Source organism: Aphelocoma coerulescens, chromosome 7 (assembly GCF_041296385.1).
Source record: "Aphelocoma coerulescens isolate FSJ_1873_10779 chromosome 7, UR_Acoe_1.0, whole genome shotgun sequence".
NCBI lineage: Eukaryota > Metazoa > Chordata > Aves > Passeriformes > Corvidae > Aphelocoma > Aphelocoma coerulescens.
Window position 1 is genome coordinate 24,018,094 of NC_091021.1, and position 21,429 is coordinate 24,039,522.

Consider the following 21,429-nt stretch of genomic DNA (forward strand, 5'->3'; position numbering starts at 1 on the left):
ATTCCCCTCTGCAGTTACCTGAATCCCTCTGCTGGGTAATGCTGGAGAAACCAGTTCCTGTGGGCTCCTTGCAGCATGGGATGGACCCCCTCAGAGATCCCTGGAGCCCCTGGAACAGACGCTTGGCAGCCTGACTTGCTGGGCAGCCAGGCAGGCTGCTCCTCACCCTGTGTTTGTCCATGAGGTGCACAGGCTGATCAGGTTATCAAGACATACATGCCTGGCACCCTGCCATCCAGGTGGGGTTGCACGTGGCCCACGGCATGCCAAGCGAATGCCTTGCATGCCACCAAGCCAACAGTGTCAGCACTGTCCAGGGCTGCCGTGTGCCAGGCTCTGCAGCGGGAACTGCAGTGACCGTGACTGGAGTGAAAAGAATACAGGATCCCTTCAAGAAACTCAGAGCACATCACCATAGTGTGAGGGCAGATAGATGTGCCTCTGGCATGAGGCATGAGTGGAGGCACCGTGGACTGCAAACATCCCAGGTGAGATGGTGGAGGCACACAAACTGGCACCCCAAGGAATGACAGCTGTGGGTGATGGGAGGAGAGCAGGGCAGGAGAGTACTCGCCCTCATCCACACACATCTCCAGGCTCAACAACCACAGAGAAAATCAGAGAGTAGATGAAAAATGAGCTGGACTTTGCCACAGGTCCCTGCAGGGACTGAGGCTGGCAGGAGAGTTACTGACTGGGACTCACAGCTGGGGCAAGACAGCTCTCTGGCTAGTCCCATCCCAGCACGGTAGTCAGCGCTTCCCAGCCCTCCCCAGGAAGCGCTGTGGCATACCAGCTTTAAATAGCTTTATTAGTGGAAGCTCTGTGCCCACAGCTCCCACCGCGGGGGCCGTGGGGAAGCCAGGCAGCCCCATGCTGCCCTCTGGGGAAGGCAGGACTCCCCAGAGCGCAGAGCTGGGCTCACCCATGCTGACCCTGCCACCGGCTCCTCCTGTCTCTGTCCCAGGAGGGCCTTGTGAGCTTGGAGGTGGTCTCCCAAACTGTCCTCGCCTGACCTCAGGCTGTCAGATGCAGAGGCTGAGCTCCTGACGGACGGAGCACTTGCGGCACTGCACCACACAGCACCAGTGGAAGCGGCAAAGGCAGTTCTCCTCCAACACCACCGTCTCGTCCCGGTGCCCTCTCCCGCAGCACAGCAGGTCGCACCCACTCGTGTCCATGGCTGTGCTGTTGCAGACACGGCCCCTGGTGCCCAGTGAGCCTGTCTTACGATTAGCCGAGCAGAAATCAGGTGAGTCAGCCGAGTAGATGAGGTCCTGTTTATCGGGAGGCTTGATGTTGTCACCCACAGGGATGAGGGTTTTCCCATCGTTGCCTCCCATCACCTTGAAAGCCCCATTGAAGCGCTCGAGCAGGCGATCCCCCACCTCACGGAAATGGGGCATCTTCCTCCAGCAGGTCCGCAGGGTGCAGGAGCCCGACAGCCCGTGGCATTTGCACTCTGTCCTCATGTAGCTGCGCACCGCCTGGGGAAGAGACAGCGATGCTCAGCCCTCGGTTCCCTCTCGCTGCCCAGCACCCCCAGCCAAAACCCTGCCTCTTGGTGCTGCCCTGGCCCGGGGGAGGGGCTGGGGGTGGAGAGTGGCACGGGGAGGGGTTCCAAAGCACCTGCAAAGGATACCCAAGAGACATTGGGTCATATTTCAGCCAAAGCTGGTGCAGGTACACGGCTTGGGCACACTGAAGGTGGAGGGCTGGGGGTGGGGCACAGGGGGTGCAGGGGACAGGGAGTGCAGGGGCCTTACCAAGCGCCCGGCTTCGTTGTTGTGCAGGTCGATAAGGGCTCGGATGTCATTTTTGCCTTTCTTGTTCTTGGCATCCATGAACTGCTGGGATTTCTCGTAGCCAAACTGCACATCATCCCCACAGCCCCCCCACTCCCAGGCGGTGCCCTCTGTGCCTGGCCCCGCTGTGGGCGAGGGGGGGGCCCGGCTCCGTGTCAGCTCACAGCCGCACTGCAGCAGCTCGCCCATGCTGCAGGCCTGCGTGATGGCGTGGCTCACCCCCGCCGCCGTGATGGCATACACGAAGGCTGTTTCACGGATATCTGCAGGAGAACAGACAGGGCCGGGATGTGGGGTCAGCTCCAGCATGCAAAGCACCATCCACCCTGGCTGACATCCCAGACGCCCCCTTCTCCCTCTTCATATGTGCTCAGTGCTGTTCCCTGGGTGATGCACCCACCTTGGAATAGGCTGCCTGGGGCAGGAATGGCCTCTTGCAAGCAGATTTGAGGACTCTGGGGGATGGTCAGGCCCTGCCAGTGCTCCTCCACTCAGCTGCGGAGAGGCAACAAATCTCCTGCCTCCCCTTGCAAGTCTGGGTGCTGCCCCATAGGAAAGAGGGAAGCTCAGAAGGCAGAGAGTGGTCCCAGGTGACCAGGTGGTACCCACAGCTTCCTCACACTACCCTGTGACATCCCTCCAAGCAGTAAAAATCCCATCCCCAGCTCCAAACTGGCACCTGGAAAGAAACACTGTGAGGGATACAGAGGGTGCCACTCACCCCCTGCATGTTGGCAGTGATGAAGCTGTGCTGCCTGCTCTCCCCCCACTCCCCTCTTTGCCATGGGGAGCTGCCTGCCCCCCTCTCTCCACCGGCACAGCCTCCACCCTGCAGGATTATTTATTATTAGTATTTGCTCCTGTCTCTCTCTGCTCCAGGACACGAATTCCAAGCATCTTTCCCCTGCCCGGACCTGCCGCTCACAGCCGCAGCCAGCGGGGGATTCTGGCAGCGGGGGTGCGGCGCCCTGCTCGGGGGGCTCCTGCACTCCCCCTGCTCCGTGCCAGCCGAACCCCTGCCCACCCAAATGCCAGGGCAGGGCTGGCCCAGGGTGGTGGCATGCAGGGGATTCCTGGGGAGGGAGGGGAAGGTGAGTTTTGGGGGGTGTCCCATCCCTCCATCTTCAGTATTCTGACTTGAGGGGGCTGCAGGAAGAGGGATACCAGGGCACCAGTTCCATGAGGATCTCCTCCAAAAGCCCACACAGCACCTGAATCCCTCTGGTGCTAGCAGGAACTGGGCACACTGGTGCCTTTCTGGCAGTGCCACCCAGGGGGTGGCACCCCCTCCCCAGGCCCTCCTGCCCCCACAAGCCACCCGACCACCCGCCTGCTCCCACCTGGGGCTGGCAGAGCCCTCAGCAGGCAGCCCGAAGCTGGCAGAGGTCCCCATGCCACCCTGCCAGCCGGGCCCTGGGGGGATGCCGCTCCTCTGACAGCTCCACCAGACACGTGGCTTCCCCCAAGCCAGCCTGCCCTGGCATGCCGCACCTGGCACAGGCGGCTGGGAGGGAAGAGGGGACAGCCATGACTGTGCCAGAGAGTCCATGGCCAGGAGCGGGAGGTTTGCACCATCCTTGGATAGAAAAAGATATTGGACGGGAGGCACTCATCTGATGGAGCTGGGAACCCCAAAAACGCTGGGATACTTTATGCCGTCCCTGCAGGCTTACAGGGAGGCTGGTGCCTGCTGGCACCTCTGAGGGCTTCTGACATCCATCTTGTTGCTCTGGGGAACTCCACACCTCTAGGTGGGGAGCCCCATGTCCTCAGAGTGCCAGGGACTCACAAACTCACCGCTATCCCTACAACACTGGTTATCTCTACCACCCCAGCAGTGAGGCTGGATCAATGTGGTGGCTTCTTCAGCATCCCCATGCTTGATATGTCTCTGCCTCCTCCAACACAAGCTGTTTCTGGTTACCCAGCAGCTCATCTGCCAGTACCTTTCACTCACCACCTGGTCTGGCCCTGTATTCTGGCACCACCCCACTTCCAGCCTGGATCCCTGCCTGGCACAGATCCCACCTGCCTAACTACCAGGTTGTGGTGAAAATAGGTGACTCCAGAGGCAGAAGAGCCCCCCATGTGCCCTGACTCTCTGCCTCTTGACTGAATACACCTCCCTGTGCTGGGGGGAACCCACATCTGCCAATCAACTTTTTTAATGAGCCTATCTCCCTCCCATGGGCCAGTGTCTCCCTCGGGGCTTCAGCTCTGACCCCCACTAGTACCTGCAGTCAGTTGGGTGCCCAGGGCACCCCGCTCTTTCCAGTCCTCCCAGGGAGGCCACCTTGGCCACCCTGCATGGCCCAAGGACATACTCACTTTGCCTCAGGCTGGCCATGCACCAACAGATGTGATGGCTGAGGAGACTGGGGCTTACTCCAGCATCTTCATCTGCCATAGCACAGGGACCAACATGGGAAGAGGGGCAGGACTAAACTCATCTCCCACTAAGCAATCCTACCAGCCAAAGGTGCTTCAAGCTTCCCCTGTTGCTTGGAGCATCATCCACTCCCAGCCTCTCTCGCTGAGGAGCATGGCAGGGCTTTCCCATCCCTTACACTCTCTCGGGTGCCCTCTGCCCCTGCTCTGATTTTGGTGCAGCTGGGCTGGGCTTGGACCACTGTATCCAAGTGGCTGAGACCTGCACATACCTTCCTGCCACCCAGCCCTGTTCCTCAGGGTGACATCAGGGTGCCCGTCCAGGGACAGGGACAGGAGACAAACTCTGCTCCCTGCAAGGCCAGGAGGAGGGATGTGAAGGGCACCCACGGGGTGAGGGGCAGCTCCCAACAGCTGCACACTGCCTCCCACCCGGGCCCCTTCCCCCAGCACACCCTGGGGTCCCAGGGGAGCAGTAAATCACTGCCAGACGAGGGTGCATTCTTGGGCTTCACGAAGCCCCGCACTGTCTGGGATCATCGGTAATTGCTTCATTACAACACAGCAGTAACATGTCCCAGCAGTGAAACCTCAGCGTGACTGAACTGGGGAGCACTGAGCAACCCCCTACACACACACACACAGGTTTGCACACCAAGACTCTGCTCCAGGAGTCCCAGGGAGGAGCATGACCAGTCTGGAGCCTTTTTGGGAAATGGGAAGCTGAGGAAGCACTGGCCTTACCCTGCTGCAGGATCTTGCCGAAGTACTTGCTGTGGCTGGTGCAGTTCCAGCGGCGGAAGCGGAATTGGTACTGGCACTCCCGGACGCCCAGCTTGGTGCCCTTGGCCACCTCCTGCACAATCTCTGGCTCCAGCTGGCACAGCTCTGCCTGCTTCCCTGCCAGCCGCTTCGTCTTGCGGCAGATGCTGTTGGGGTCCATGACCAGGGGGCTCCCCACTGCCCTGCAGGAGGGGACAGCGAGCAGAGCAAAACCAGCACTCAAGCCCAGGAGACACCAGGGTGTGGATGGGACATGACCAGATCGACCCCCAGGGACAGAGCAGGGCTGCAGGGCAGTGCCAGCTCCATGCTGAGCCCGGGTGACAAGGGGACGGAGAGTGGTATGCAGCAGGGGCACCCATCAGTATGGGTGGATCACCCAGGTGATACCTTGCCCTGTCCATCCAGTCGGGGAATGGAGGGGATCTCCAGCCACGAGATGTAGGATGGCTGTAGGATGATGCTGGCACATACTACTCTACATCCTTGGGGACATGCATGGGGGTGATGGTGTGTCCCGATGGGAGATGGCAGAAATATCGTGCTACTCAGCACCTGCTCTTTGGGGCTGGCACTGACCCAACTGAGCCCTGGCATTGCCACGTGAGTGATGCCCCATGCAGCTGCGTCCCCCAGAGCTGTGCACACAGCAAGGAGCCTAGCCAGCATTCTTGGTGTGTCTCCCCCTCTCCACGGGGGCTTGCTGCTTTACCCCGTGGGAGACTAGATGAGTGACCTTGCCTGTGATAAAGCCCGTCGGCTGCTGGCCAGGATCCTGTACTCACCTCCCCAAATCCAGGCACTGACTCCAGGGAATGGAGCTGCAGGCGGGTGCGGGAGTGCAAGGGAGGGATGCAGGTGGCATCCCAGCTCTGCCAATGCCAGTGAGGAAGGGCAAGTCTTGGCTAGGCCCACGTCAGAGGCAGCTTCTCCTTGCCAGCACAGCTGGAGAAAGGTGCCTGGCTCCCTGGTAGCCTGGAGGCAAAGTCTGAGCACAACGCTGTGCTCCCTGGTGTGCCACTGGCTACAGAAACTCCTGTACTTTCCCCACAGATTTTGCCCGGAGTGCCCTCCCCAGCACAGCTCATGCAGCTGTGCAGCCTGCCAGCACCCTGCCTCATGCTGACGCAGGCACTGCTCCAGTTCTGCCATGGGCAACTCCGGAGCCATGGGCCACATGAATTTAGCACACCCTAAACACAGCCCCACTCAGCCCACCCTTACCTCCAGCGCTGCTCCTGTGGGCTCAGAGCTCATCCTGCTCAACAACATGATTTTCATGGCCATGGATGCCCACAGAACCTTAGGGCTGGACTCAGCATACCCCAGGACCAAGAGATGCCTGATGATTGGGAGGCTACGTTCCCTGGGATTCCCTGGGGAGCAGTGCTTGGGCTGCTCGTGCTGCCTTCAGCCCCACTCACTGGAGAGCATCAGCTGCACAGCTTCCAAACCCAGAGCTTTATAGTCTGGCCAAGCCCCAGGGGCTCAAAAATCACAAGCTGAATCTCAGTGTTTAACTGTGTTCTGGGTTTCCTTTTCACTCTTGTGCAGCTGGGGGGCTGTGTTTGGGACACCAGGCTGCAGTACTCTGCTTGCAATCCTGTCCCCAGTGCAAACCCCCTCCAAGCCCCGTGTCTGAAGCTCAAGGCCCTGCCAGGATCACCCTGCCTCATGTAAGGCTCCCCAGCTGCCTGGATCTGCTGCCCACCAGACCCCAGCTGGGCTTGGAGAAGATGTGCCCTCTCGCACAGCCTGGAAAAGGAGCCCTTATACTTTGGCTGGAGATTTAAAGGTTAAAGAGCTCAACAGAGAGGCATAGCCTGGAAAGGGAATTTCCAGCAGGGAAACTGAGGCAAGCCCACACTCCTGCTGGGGAGAACCCATCTCCCTTTGCTCCTGGCAGCTCAGTTTCCCTTTGCTGCACAATTCATATGCACCTCTGCAAAGGGATGGGGCAGCTAGGGAAGCATTGCGGAGCTTGCCTGGCACAGGTCCCCCATAGATGGGGAAACTGAGGCCCACATGGAAAGTGACCAGAAAATCTGTCCGGTCCCATCCCACGATGACCACACAGGGATCCAAGCCTCCATGTCGGTCTCCAAGCTTGCTGTCCTCTGTGACCATGGGCTCCCGACATCTACAGCAGGATGGCGGAGGTTTGGCTGCCTCCGCCGGTGGGGTGGGGAAGAGGGGGAGCAGAGATGGGACTTTCATTAAGAGATGACTCTTTGTACTTGTATAAAAACGATGCGCCAGCCCCCCGGGGCCGTCAGATCAAATACTGAACTGTGGCTCACCCCGGCCCGCTGGATCAGGCCGGGAAGAAGATCTCAGCCCCGCGGGTCTGGGGGGCGGTGGGCGGCTCACCGGCACCGCGGGGGTCCCCACCCATGGTCCAGGCGGCAGCAAGGCTGGCGGGAGAGTGCGGGAGCTTTCTGTCCATGCCGACGAGGCGTGGGGTGGGCTGCCTAAGTCCAGCACGATATTAATTTCCGCTGGGCTCCACTTTCTGGCACAGGGAGGCTGCCGGGAGCCCAAGAGCTGTTTTGCTTTGGAGGGTTCAGAGGCGGGGGAGAATGGGGGGAGACAAGGGCAAGAAAAATGCTGCCAAACTGCTACCACTTTGGCAAGGGCTCCGGCACAGGGCCCAGATCTGCCTGAGCTTGTCCCGCTCCAAGGCCTCCCGCATCTACAATTAAGGTGCCCCACCTCTGCCGCCGGGCACTCCTCCCCCTGCCCTGGTGAAGGAACAGGGTCGCCAGCCCGGCTCCCCGCAACTTGCCTGGGGCACCCCGGCCTCCCCCACCACCTCCTGCCTGGGAGCCCCCAGCCAGGCTCGGCAGCACAGCGGCATCACTCCTGCCTGCCCCTGATGCCCTTTTCTGGCTGCCAGAGCTGCTGCTGGGGGGCTGCTGTCTTGCCCCGAAAGCCGACAGGATGATGAACCCCACTTTCCAACCTCCCAGCACTCCTGTGTAAGGGAAACAACCCCCATTGCTGAAAGGGGAAACTGAGGCACAGAAAAGGGTCTGCAAACCACTGCCCACCTGCTGCTGGCACCCCTAAGGCTGCCACAGCTGCAGCCTGAGCCCAGTCCCAGTGACACACATCAAACAGGAGTCACTGGGGCTTCTGATGCAACCCTTGGATGCTGTGCCTGCTGCAACAGAGCCGAGGGTTCCTAAAAGCCGTAATCACCATCTTTTGTCAGCTCAGCTCATAGTCATGGAGCTTCCAGTATGTCCCAGTCTCATTCCCAGCCAAAATCATGGACAAAGGAGCCTGGGCCAAGTCGCCATGTTCTCCTTGGGCATGGGGATGACGTGGAGCAGGACTTCTGGCCCCTGCCAGCAGACTGTTATGGAGGGGAGCCAGTGGGGTCCTGGTTTGCAGGAAGCCAAGGGAGTGAGGCTGGCAGAACCATGCAGTGAGCAAGAGGATAGTCAGCCCTCAAGAGGGTGATGCATGGTTACCTGGGGTGCTCAGATCATCACTCTGAGCCCACAGGTAATTCTGCACCCACCTGGAGAGGTAAGAACTGCAGGATGACAGCCCTGGAGAACTGACCTCCATCCCTAGGGACATAGGTCACCTCACGCCAGGCAGAATGATGTCACACTGAGTGACAGCCTATGAGGAAGCCAAACCCACAGGGAGCCCATCTCTTTCCAAGCTGTGCTAACAGGGCAAGGGGGACACCTGGATGAATTTTCACCCATCCAGCTTTCCCTGCAGCCCATGCAGGCATGTGGCGGGCACTCGGCCCCTCACCTGGGGCGATGCGTGGGTGCTGCCACTAACCGGGGCAGCCAGGTGTGGAAACAGAGCAGGAGGCCCATGAGGGTGTGGTGAGTAAGCAGCAAGTCACTGCCCTGGGGGGCACAGCCAGGCTTTGGCTGCCGAGCAGCACCCAGGGCACTGAGGGAGCAGGAAATGCCGTGGGTTGGGAGGAGAAGGGGGACCCCATTCCCTGCCCTCCTCCTTACGCCTCCTTGGCAAGGATGGCATGCAAACAGCTGAGAAGCTGCCTAAAGAAAAGAGGCTTTGGCATGGCATTGCGTCAACCCATGGACCTGCTAGCTGCAGGGTCATGCTGAGGCCAGGCTCTTGTGAGCAGGAGCTGCCCAAACTTGTGCTACAGGTACTGGGGGGATGGAGGGAGAATGCACCTGCAGAGGTGGTGGTCCTAAAGCCATGTCCAAACCCTGGAAGGGCTGGGATAAGAAGGAAGAAGTCCACCCACTTGTGGTCACTGTGTCCTTCCTCCAGGTGCTGACAGAGGCTGGAGCTGGGGTAGCAGGAGGGCTTGGCTAGTTCATGCCCAAATGTGGGTGCCACGTTTTGTGGCAGGACCCTGCAAAGCTTGAGCAGGTGTCAGGGTGTGCCCAGCTCTGCCCAGTACCCTCCTGCACGAGGGGTGTTTGAAGGGGTCAAGCCTCTGATGCAAAGCCCAGACAAACTCTCCAGTTTGTGTAGGGCATGGGCAGGGAGCCTGGGTGTCACCATGGGAGAGTGGACGTGATCAGGAGCAGGGACAAGGGATGGCACTGGGGAAAGCTCAGCTGCCTTTGTGGGAGAAAACAAGTAGCCCAATGGGAGCCAGTAGTCATCTCAAAGAGTGCAAGAGGAACACTGTCCCTTTGAAAAACCCAGCAAGTCAGCAGCTGCCCCAGCAAGGGCACAGGGAGATGGCACCAGGCAGGGGCTCCCCTGCTGGGAGATTAATTTCTGCCCATATGGTGCTGCTCCAGGGCAGAAGGCATGCCTGGGATGGCTGGACAGCCCGGTCTGTTGGGTGCCGTGGGGTAGCAACTGTGGGTCAGCAAGCCCAGGGGGTGACTCACAATGCTCACCCCAAGGCACACAGGCAGGGCCCTCCAGCCCAGCAACCTGCCCTTACAGGCTCTGGCCTTGCAGTGTGGCTGCTGGGCAGGGCAGTGAAAGAGGAGAGACCACTGTTGCATGAAACCACCCAGGGTGTGTGGCTTGAGAGATGTGGGACTGGGACCCCCTCAAGCTAGGGTGCAGCCACAGGGGCTGGTGGATGGGTCCCCCTGAAGAAGTCCCATGAAAATCTGGAGGTGCACTGCCCTTGTGCATGGATGGGAAGGGGATGGAGGGCAGATGTCCATCCTTCTGAGCCCTCTCAGACCCACAGCTGGAGCAGAGCACATTTCAGCTGGGATGATTTTCTCCCCTGCTTTCTCTTCCATCTCCATCTGCTCTCAGCCATGCCTGTGGAGAGCCAACAGGCACCGGGGAAGCTGGCTTTGCTTGCCCCCATCCCCACAGTGCCTCTGTTCCTGCAAGCACAGCCCAACTGCAAACCGGCTTGGCTGAAATCCTGCTCTGAACCTGCCTGGGGCTCCTCAGACACTAAGTTTGCCTGCTCTGTATCTCTGCACCCTCTGGGCCAGCCCAGGAGCCCCAGGCAGTCCCTACCTCTCCTGCTCAGAGAGAAATCACTATTGCACAAGGAGCTGAGCAAGAAATGTGTAAAGACTAGGGGAAGAGGAAGAAAGAGAATTTACAGAGCTGGTGGGAGCAAGGAGAGCCTACTCCCTGCAGCTTGGCACTAACCAAGGTGCCAACAGCATGTGAGTGACATATCTTCCATTGACACTGACCACAGTCTGCTCCCTTTTGCCATGGAAAGGTCTGTGTCTTCAGTGAGCTCTCTGGGGACATTCTAACACAATGAGGATGCTCTCAGGCTACGAGGTCACTAGCAGGATGTCAGTGCTTGTACCTCATACCTGAATCTTTTTCCATAGATGCAGCCATCTGCCAGAATCCCAATGGACACAGTCACCACCCGTGAGTGGCCAGGCCCAGCTGCCTGCCTGAGCTGGGGACTGTGCCTCTTGACATCCAGCCCAGCTACAGCCCACCGTGTCACTCTCACAAATTAGGTCATCAGTGGTGGAAAGAATTGGTTCAGGTAACCCCTGTATCAGCACCACCACACAGATAATGCACTCAGGGGTGGGATGGGGAAGTTGTAAAGACATTTCTTTCTTGGCCAGGGGAAAATGCTCCCTTGGCCAAGCACCCACGAGTGCCGGTCCCTATGCATCAGTGACAGTGACAGCAAGGAACAACTCCATCAATGCCACCAGTCCTGGGGTTTCCAGGAACTCTGGCACAACACACAGCTGCACCCCTGAACCCCTCCCCACCAACAGCAAAGCCCACAGACACCAGTGCTACCCAGGCCTGGGAGAGGGGACCAGTACCAGGAGCAGGCACATGGGAGGGTGCCTGTCATGAGCTCACTCAGGGGACTAGGCAGCACCCAGGCTCCTCTCCCCCAAAATGGGAAGGGCTCCCTGAGATGATCTCAGCCAGGGGCCAAATCCCCAGACTCTGAGGGAAGCAGTTCATGAACCACCCAGCTGCTCCTGTGCCCTGTCCCGGGAAGCCTGGCATGTCCGTTTGGTGGTGCTGGTGGCCTCGTCCACCCACCACGTCTTCCCAGCTCACTGGCTCTAGAGTGAAGCAGAGTGTGAGCTGGTGATCTCCCTGAAACCACTGCACTGCCCAGGGCACTCGCCGTGCTTCAGGCAGCTGAGTTATTATTCTTAAAAATAAAGGTTCTCTTTCTTCTTCTTTTTTAAAAGAAGAAAAAACAAGTTTGACCCCTTGCCCTCCTCTGCCAAATCCTGCTAATCTCCCCAAGTTGGTGCTGCCAGTGCACACATGGCACCAGCAGGACCCAGACCCCATGGTGAGATGCAGCTCTGAGCAGCTGGGGCAAGGGGTACCGGTACCCCAAGGCCCTGCCCTTGCTGGTGCTGTCTGCCTGCCCCTGAAATGAAGGTAGAATGAGCTTCTGCTTCATCTCTACCTGCTCCAGTCATGGGCAGATATCCTCGAAGCTGGAGCACAGGGCATGAGCTTGGAAATATTGATGAGGATAGGGCAAAGCACAGACAGCTGAAGGGACAGCTGTGTGTGTGTCTGAGAGCCAGGGAAAAACAGCAGGTCTCAGGCAGCAGGAGGGCATATGCCCTGCAATGGCACATCTACCCTGAGATGGGTGGCAGGGAGCATGGAGACCCTTCACAAGCACCCTGCCTTGGCCAGAGCTTGCCCTACCTCTCTCTCCCCTCCTCTAGCAAAAAACCCAAGGCAAGTCCCTCTCAAACCCATGTTAAACCCTTGCCTGGCAGTAAACACAGTGCTTGGGCTCCAGGGACAAACTCTCAGCTGATGTACAACTGACTATAGCAGCAGCATTTATACTCACAAAGGCCCCCAGTGCACCCCTGGAGCCAGGGCTAGCAAAGGGAAAGGAGATGTGGAGTAAATCACTGGTGGGCAGGCAGGGGACCGTGAGGGGAAAGGCTTATGGAGAGCTTTATTTTAGGGGTCAAAAGAGTGTGAAAATGTGGAGACGAGTAGCCTCAGATAATGAATGATAGCCCGGACAGCACGCCGGGGAGCTGGAATCTAAGCACTTAAAACCGGATAAAGACAGGCTGGGTGAAATTCTTAATAGATTTAAATAGTTCATGTTTCGACAGATACCTGGGCTTTCCAAGGCTGGGTCCCAGTTCTGTGCCTGTAATGAATCCCCCACCCCCTCTGGTATCCTGCAAGGCACCGTCTCTGCCTTTGATGAGGGCACCATTACAAATAGGGGTTTTGTCCCTGCTGTGTCCAGGCCACCATTCAGGGGGGACACTGTAGGGACCCTAAGGCTTTTAATTAAATTTGACTTACTGGAGGGGTCTGGAAGCCGCTAAGCCCCCTTGCCCACCTCTCAGGCATATAAGCCTCCCAGGCTGTGGGCTTGGGGTGCAGGGAGGCAGAATGCAACTCTCACCACAGGACCTGTATGTCCTCTAATCCTGGGGGTGCCCCAGCCTGCTGCCCCCAACACACTCATGTGCCCAAACCCTGACAGCATGCGGGTGCCCCAGTCTGGATCCGAACAGCCAGTGAGCAGCAATTCCTACCCAAGTGGGTGTAGGGGACTCTGTCGTCCCCAAGTCGGGGGGGACCACCCCTGGAGATCGAGAGACCCTGGGCACCCTCCTGCTTACCGCCCCCCCCCCCCCCCCCGCCCGGGATGTCCTACTCACCACCAGAGCCCGATGATGTTAGCGGGGCAGAGGAGGATGAAGAAGAGCCCCAGCTGGGTCCGGGAGGAAGGCAGCATCCTGCCAGGGCTGAGGAAAGCGTCGAACTCGCTCCACGCCACTCGCGGGGAGCCGGACAGCCCCAAGGTCCGGCCGGGGCCCCGGCGGGTGGGTGCCCGCTGTCTCCCTCCGCCGGGCCGGGCCGGGCAGGCAACGCGGCCGGCGGGGCCGGGCCGGGCCGGGCTGGGTTGGGCTGGGCTGGGCAGGCACCTCCGGACGGCTGGAGCGCGGCGCGGAGGCTGCTCCGGAGAAGGAGGAGGAGGAGGGACGGGGCTGCGAAAGCATCTGCTCCGACAGGGAAACCGGAGCCCGGGGGGACGGACAGGGCGGGCCGGGCGGGGGGACTCCCGGGTGCCAGGCTCCGTCCCCGACGCACAGCCACTGCCACGATGTGGGCACGGCCACGGCCACGGGCACCCTCCGGTAGGGGACGGTGGCCGCAGCCCATCCGGCGCCGCGTCCCGCCGCCGCGTTTGAACGTGCAGCCCTTTTTGCGGCTCCGGCTGGCACAGCCCTGCCTCCGAAGCCCCGGGACCTGCTGCGGACCTGCCTGGCACAGCGCTGCCTGGCACAGCCCTGCCCGGCTCCGCTCGGGGTCCTGCCGCAGCCCTGCCAAACTCGACCTGGCCTCGAGGCGTCCCCGATACCTTCCTGTCACACTCTTGCCCGACTCTGACACCTCTGGCATGGCCTTGCCCAAACCTGGCGTCCCTGTGTTGCCCCCAGCAGAGCCCTGCCCGGCCCCTGTCCCTGGACTGGGGTCGGCTGGCACAACCCTGGCTCCATGACCCTGCCTGTCCTCAGACCAGTCCGTCCCGCCTGGGAAAGCTGGAGGAGTGCCCCCTCACAAGCATCTCCCAACACTTAGCTCCAACACTCTGGAGAGACACGCCTGGGGCAGAGGGACACGCAGGGGAATGACTGAGCCAGCCCCAGGAGCAAAGAGACCAGGAGAAGAGTACGGTGAGGGACATCTTGTTTACGGTGATTTCATCTCAGGTGCAGCCAGGACCCAGAACGGAGACAGCCCCCAGCACCAGAGCACAACAGGAGGAGCAGCAGGAGCTGCCTGGGGCAGGAGGAAGCTGACATGCCCAGAAGGTAGCGGGGGGCCACAAAAGGGCTGGACAGCTGGGGACAGGATGAGCCCATAGCCTGCCACCCAAATTCTCCCCACAGAGGAGCCTCAGGAATGATTTTCCAGTGCTCAGTCCAGTGCTCTGCGTCTCTGATTCCTCTTGTACCATTCATGGCTCCCATCAGAGGTTGGGATGCAGCTCCCAGCCCTGCAGCATCTGAGCCATGGATCCTGGGAGAGCTACCCTGGGGGAGTCCCAACTGATCTCTGTACCCACCTCCACTGAGCAACCAGCCAGCCCATTGGGTTACCCCAAGGGAAAAGGGGGTTTCTTCCACCAGTGATGGGCAAAGCAGAGCAACCTTGCTGCTGGTGGGATCACCCCTCCCTCCAGCAGCTATTTGTGCTCTGTCCCCCTTCATGGCCCCCCATACCCTGCCCATCACTGTTCCCCTGGCTTGCCCATCACTGCTCCCCTTGCGCTGATCACCAGCGGTTTCACCCCTTCACCTGGGCATGTTTGCTCCCTGCTAACAGCATTTGGTGGTGAATGACTCAGGCTTTATCTGCAGCTTGGCACAATTCTCTCCCTCCTGGGCACAGGAGGTAAGAGAGACTCCCACCACCTCTGGAGGTTTCACACCTGCTCTTTCTCTGCCCTCCCACACAGGAACTGGGTTCCTGGTCTGCACTCCTGGCGTGGTGACTAGGATTGAGCTGCCCTGGCCACAGCATGGGGATACAGGGACACGGGGACCTTCCCTGGGCTGCCGCACCATGCCCTGTCCTTGCTGCCTTTTGCCTTCACCCACCAGCCTCCACCCTAGCTGTCCTACAGGAACCCCATCACCTCTAATCTAGGGGGATAGTTCGCAACGAGTAGCTCGTGGAGGGGGAACATCCCTGCTGAGGCTGGGCGAGGCTGACACTGCACCCAGGGGCCCAGCCCCTGCCGGCAGAGCTCACTGCAACGCACGGCTCATCTGCCGGCGTGTTGAAAGTGCCTGTTGTCCCCCCGCCCCTAGCGCCTGGCCTCCTCGCAAAGGCAGCGCGGGGCAGGTGAGAAGCCTTTATCTGATTTCCTAAGGGCAGAAAAATCCCTTTGATTTTGCCCCGAAGAAGGGAGCGGGAGGGGGGGTGCCGTCTCGGCGAGCAGGTGCGGCTGGTGCTCAGCAACTCGCCTTATCATGTCAGCTCCGCGTGAGGCTGGAGGGGGCCGGGGGGGCTGTGATGCCCCCAGCACACTTATGGGAACTGGCCCCATTGCCTGGGTCCTATGGCAAAGCCCCCTTAGAGGGGCCAGTGGGGCAGAGTGGACAAAGGTGGGCTCCTTGCTTTGTGTCTGGATCAGGTGCCAGGAGTTTGCTCCTATTTCACCACTGCTCTCACAGTGTATAAAAATTCCCCTTTAGCAAGGGGAAACTGAGGCACAGAGATGCTGAGACCTGCTTAAGCAGGTGGGGAGTGGTGGCCTGTTCACTCAACCCCGGTAATTTTCTTGCTTCCTCCCCTTCTGCAACGAGACCCAAAGGCACACATACTTCAGGGGACAAGGTGACAGTGGTCATACTAATCTGGGGTGACAGGGATGCCACTGCCACCCTGAAGCAGCCTCCACCATCGCAGCTGATCCTTTGTCTCTGCCCTTCCTTGCCTCTTGCAGCTCACTCCCCCCCCCCTCGGCTTTTGTGTTATTACAAATTATAAAACAATTTTTTCCTGCCGTCCCGCATTCTTCTGCCTCCTGCAAGAATTTTAATGTATTTATTTTTGCTATCAGGGGAAAGCGCCGTGTTCCTCGGCCACCCCCAGGCAGCCCCAGCCCCGCTTGGCCACTGATGGAAATTAATGATGGAGGATGCAGGGGGAGAGCAGACACCCCTGCATCCCTGAAACAGAGAGATGGGGGGACGGGTGCCCCCCCAGCCAGCCACGCTTTCCCCAGAGGCAAGGTCTGCAGAGGAGAGAGGACTCAGCTGTGGTAGGGGTGATGGGACAGAGGGGCTGGTCCCCAGGAGGGACTGTTGGTTACAGGCTGGGGAGGGGACAGTTATTGGGTGGCTGGGCAGGGCCAAGAAGTGCTTTGAGGTCCAGCTTTGAGGGTGTTGTGCTGGAGAATCATGTCCCTATACAGCAGCATGACTTTGAATTCCTCTTGAGGAAGAGGAGACCTCCCCAGGACTCTAGCCCACTCTTCCCCTTGTGACAGCATCCCTAGTGATCCCCAGCCTGCTTGTAAGACAAAGCATCCCCTGAGTGGCCCGTCCTGCACCCCCCACTGAACTCCCTCTGCCTCTAGGCTGGTGCCCTGATACTGTCCTGAGCTCTGTCTCTCGCTCCCGACCACACAACCCCAAGGGCATGGATAGGGCTGCCCTGCTCCAACAGCCCTTCTACCCCAGTCACAAGGCTGGGGGGGGGGGGGGGGGCTTGCTGCCGGGAGGGAGCGGACAGGGGAGGAAGTAATGGGCCTTTCCCGCTGTGGGGAAAGCGTGGCGATTTCCAACCCAAACACCCCGGCGCTCAGCGGCCGCATACTTTCCCAGCGTCCCTCCCCTCCTTTATTCCTGAGGACATTGGCAATCAAACCCACGTTGGCCTCATCTCCTGCTCCTGCAGTGAGGTCATCGAGCTGTGTTTGTGACATCCCAGCATTTCCATGGCAGCGCGCTGTGATGTCATAAGCCCGGGTTGCGACCTCACGGCAGGAGGAAAATGATCTTATTAAAACAACATGGTCCCCATCCATGGCTGCTCACAGCCGGGGGACTCCAGTGCAGGGTAACAGCCAGCAGACAGGCTTGTGGCAGCCAGGGGGATGATGAGGATGGTGCCCTCCCCAGGGCTATGTCACCAGTGGGAGATGGTGATGACACAGGGCATGATCCAGTGCTCAAAGCGGAGGGTGGCCCCCAGGGCTGAACTCCCAGCTGATGCAAATACGCAAGCCACATGGTGCTGAAGTGACAGTGAATTTGGGGACAGCCATGCTAGAACTTGCTCCTCAGAGTCCTCCAGGCCTGGCCACAGTGCTGCCCACCTCTGGGACCAAGCGTCTGGGGCCTTATCGGGGTGCAGAGCCCTTTCATGTCAGGCTGGCGGGCAGCAAGCGGAGCTGACGAGGACCTGTCCCCAGATCAGAGCCGCCCGGTGCTGACAGCGACTGTGGGGCCCATTCTTAAATTAGACAAGTCCCCCTCCCCCTGGCCAGCACTCCTGGCCCTGCCCCATGGCTGGACATAGCTTGGGATATCACTGCCCACAACACGTTGCGTGGCCAGCATGACCCACACACTCGTGCACACACCTGTCCACACACACCATACTCTCAAGGAGGGCTGGACTGACAGGCAGGAGATGGATGGAGGGATGGAGGGGTGAATGGGAGGATGGACTGACAGATGGGTGTGTAGCTGTCCGGGTCAACAGGCAGGGGATGGGTGGGAAGAGTAATGCATGCATTTGTCGATGGATGGATGGATGAGTGCACAGACAGCTCAGTAGATGGATGGAAAGATGGCTGTGAGAAAGCTACTTGCAAGTGTGGATGGATGGATGGATGGATGGATGGATGGATGGATGGATGGACAGGAGAAAGGATGGCCCTAGCACTCTTTAGTGGGCCCATGTAGCTCTGGAGGTTATTGCTCTTTCCAAACAACCCAAGTTTCACACAGCATCTGTCCTGGGAGAGAAGGGAACAACCACGTCCCAAAGGGAGAAAATTTGCCTTTCTCTCTACACTACAGTTTGAGGGCCTGACCTTGTGTTGCTGCAGCAGTGCACCCTCACTGCTAGCACGGAATCCACTCTCCACTGCCCAGAAGGGAAACTGAGGCCAAGGAGACTGGCTTGCAGAGCAACAAAGCTGAAACCACCCCTATTCAGGGAGGCATGGCTCTGTGGCCAGTCCCACTGCTTCCAGCTCCCCGCAAGTCCGTGTGTCCATCCATGGGAAGGACACACATATCTGGGCTGCGAGCGGTGCCGCTGTCCTTGGGCCCCCGCGGGCTGTAAACATGATGTCATGTGGCAGCACACACAGCCCGCTCTGTGCGCGGGTCCCCGAATGGGCTTCACAAGTTCTGCGTGGGAGGCATCAACCATGGCCCACAGCCAAGGGAACTGGAGTCAGGAGATAAAATCAGGTTTGCTTTAGGCTGGAGCAAACAGCCTTTTGCCGGAGGAGTAAGGGACAGGGACAGCAGATGAAGAGAGGAGACACCTCCCTGTCTTGAAGAATTTGGCAGGGAGCAGAGGTGATGTGGGACACTCCAGGAAAGCCTGGCGCTGGTCTTGCTGGTCCCAGGTCGGTTCCCTTTGCTCCTACTTGACTTAGAATAACTCCATAGGCACTTGAAGTCACTAATCAGCCAGGACCACTTGAGAGCAGCCTGGGGCTGCCTCCCGTCTCCTGTGATAAGGGGATGCCAGCCCCCGGTTCTCTCCGGCGTCCCGTTCTCACGTCCTCGGGGAAAGGTCCTGGCCCATCAGGGTCCCACGGGGCACAAATCAGGGGGAGCCTGGATCAGAGCCTTCTGCCAGGTGCTGAGCCCTGCATGGTGGTCATGGGGGACGCACCATCACACTGGTTGATTTGCCTCTTGTTCCAAAAGCTTTGTGCTGTCCCCAAGCCCTTGCCCAGGTCTGAGAGGTCAAACAGAGAGAGAGGAAGGGGACCTTTGGGAGAGGGCCAAGAGGATCCCACTTGAACTCTCTGTGTGGGGAAAGAGCAGCTGTCTCCAGACCTGGGATCTGTCCACATCCCTCTTGATGTCCCCCCGTGCAGCCCCACTGGCCCCAGCATGGCTCATGACTCAGGCAGTGACAGTGTGGTGACACACAGTTGATATGACAGGCTATCTCCAGTTCAATGCTTTGGGCTGTTTACAGTCCTCAGGACCCAGGATCAGCCTTCTCACAGCCTGGGCTTTCCTGGGGATGAGTCAAGGGATGCCCTCCCCTGGGACATCCCACTTCCTCCCTCCTGTCTGTGGGAGAGCAAATCAGGGTCAGTGGATGCAGCTCTGGGAAAGATTTCCAGCTCCTGGGTGACACTGCACAAGTCACATAAAGAAGCTGTCCCTCCCTCTGAGGAGGACCAGCAGCCAGCAGCCTCCATAAGCAGAGTGTGGTGGATGATTGAGGGGCAGAGAGTCAGGGGTCCCACAGAGCGTGTATCTGCACCCACCGGTCCCACCGGTGAGATGAGGTCGGACCTGACCACGGGTCTGTGGGATGAGTAGAGTCACAGCATCCCTGGGGCAAAGTGACCCACAGGATGGGACCTGCCACCCCCAGCTCCACATCCCCATGGCTAAAGGCAGTATTTGCTCTCCCGCCTCTGCTACGCTTGTCGCCAAGCTGAGCTGGCCCCGCACTGGGGGACCTCCCGGGAGCTGGCGGTGTCCCCGGCTCCACGCGGCATCCTCCGGCCGCGGATGTGTCATGGCTCAGCCTGTTCCCTTTGGAAGTCCCCGCCGGGCGGCTCTGAGAGGGGCTGACTCACCCAACCCTTCCGGCCCCCTTCCAGCCTGGCCTCTCCCACAACCCTAGCAGCGGCCCCGGAGGAGTCCCCGGCCGGTCCCCGCCGCCGCTCCCGCCGTCCGAGGACGGGGAGCACAGCCTAGCGGCAGGAGCGGGAAGTAGCCGGGATAACGGTGCCCGTCTCCCCGCCCCGAGCAGGTTGCGGGGCACCGGGGACCGGCCTGGGGAGTCGCTGCGGTGGAACAGCCTGCCCTTCCCCAAGGCCGAGTGCGAGGTCCTGAACCCAGGTCGAGGCGATCCCAGTACCAGTTCTGTCTGAGGGATGGATGGATGGATGGATGGATGGATGGATGGATGGATGGATGGATGGATGGATGGATGGACAGATGGAGAACTGCCCTGAGGAGGAGTCAGGGGAACTGGTGGATCAAAAATAGCATATGAGCTGACAATGTGCACTTGCAGCCCAGAAAGCAGATCACGTCTGAGACTGGAAAATAAGAAGCATGCCCAGCAGGGCAAGGGAGCTGATTGCTCCTGCTCCACTCCACACTCGTGAGAACCCATCGGGAGTACAGTGCTGAGCTCTGGGGGCCACAGTGCAAGAGAGGCATGAACCTGTTAGAGCAGGTTCAGACGAGGCTACAAAATGATCGGGGTGCTGGAGCACCTCTCCTGTGAAGACAGACTGAGAGATTTTTATTGTTCAACCTACAGAAGGCTCGGTAACATTTTATTGCAGCTTTTCAATACATAAACGGGTTTATAAGAAAGATGGAGAGAGACCTTTTACCGGGAACTGTAGTTTTTACTCTTTTTGCAAGAGGCAATTCTTTTAAACTGAAAGAGATGGCAGGATCCCGCTCCCGCAAGGGGAAACACAGTTACAGCAGGGTGGGAGAGGCCAAGGCATCCTCTGCCAGGGGGAGTGAGAGCTACAGAGTCTCAGTTTCCCAGGCTGGGAAGCTCACAGGAGTCCTCAGGCCGGGGCTCTCCTGCTGCCCCGGCTCTGAGCCTGGCCGGGGCAGGGCAAGCGACAGAGCTGGCTGTGAGCAGCCATGAGATGGCAGCAGGCGCTCATTCTTGGCTGTCCCAGCCTGAGGTGCCTCAGGGGTCTCTACAGGCACGGGTGCGCCCGTGTCCTGCATCACCAGTCCCGGCCCCGCTGGCAGGGAGCACACAAAGCATCAGCCTGGAGCCCAGCGCGGGATACTCCCGATCCCCCGGTGAGACAGGACAGAGGGCAAGAACAGCCACCCACGGGGCTCTCAGACACCTGCCCAGCCTGAGGACGCAACCTCCCTATCCAGGACCTTGAACCCAATGCCCGATAAGGGCGGTTAATGATCAACACTGGTGTCCCAGAAACATGGTGTCGGACGCCCCTGGCGTGACACATGATCAGAGCACTGCCCTGCCCCACTGTCTCAGGCTGGCCAGAGCAGACATGTCCTGCATCCATGGTGCCAGACGCCCCAGCAGGGTCCTACTCATGGGCTGGACAGCTTCGCCTGCACCAGCTTGAGGCAGGAGCTAGTGCTGTTCTCTCCCTGGCATGAAAACATACCAAATCCGCCTCCAGTTTGTTGCCAGCAGCCACAGTGGGCTTACCAAGGTCTCCCCATTCGTGGTCCTGGCTGGCAGTGCCTGGAGGAAGTGTTGAGCCTGGGACAGTTTGGACTGAGCTCCCATGGCACCATCCTGCACTGCTGGGGGACAAGGCAAACATCAGGGGATGACA

The 21,429-nt window shown here is 59.5% G+C and overlaps 1 protein-coding gene across 3 annotated transcripts; it reads right to left on the reverse strand.

The window, feature by feature from the left end:
- Positions 1 to 792: 792 nt before the first annotated feature.
- Positions 793 to 13,609, reverse strand: WNT6 (Wnt family member 6). 3 transcript variants are annotated; one of them, XM_069020911.1, is made up of 4 exons: positions 13,067 to 13,598; positions 4,938 to 5,153; positions 1,767 to 2,068; positions 793 to 1,487 (listed from the first exon to the last, which is right to left on the reverse strand). In XM_069020911.1, exons 1-4 carry the CDS (start codon positions 13,569 to 13,571, stop codon positions 1,026 to 1,028), a joined length of 1,485 nt encoding a protein of 494 aa, XP_068877012.1. In that variant the 5' UTR covers positions 13,572 to 13,598; the 3' UTR covers positions 793 to 1,025. The 3 variants fall into 3 exon arrangements, with proteins under 3 accessions (XP_068877012.1, XP_068877014.1, XP_068877013.1); XM_069020913.1 differs by having other exon boundaries at positions 4,938 to 5,158; positions 13,067 to 13,329; XM_069020912.1 differs by lacking the exon at positions 4,938 to 5,153 and having other exon boundaries at positions 13,067 to 13,609.
- Positions 13,610 to 21,429: the final 7,820 nt, after the last annotated feature.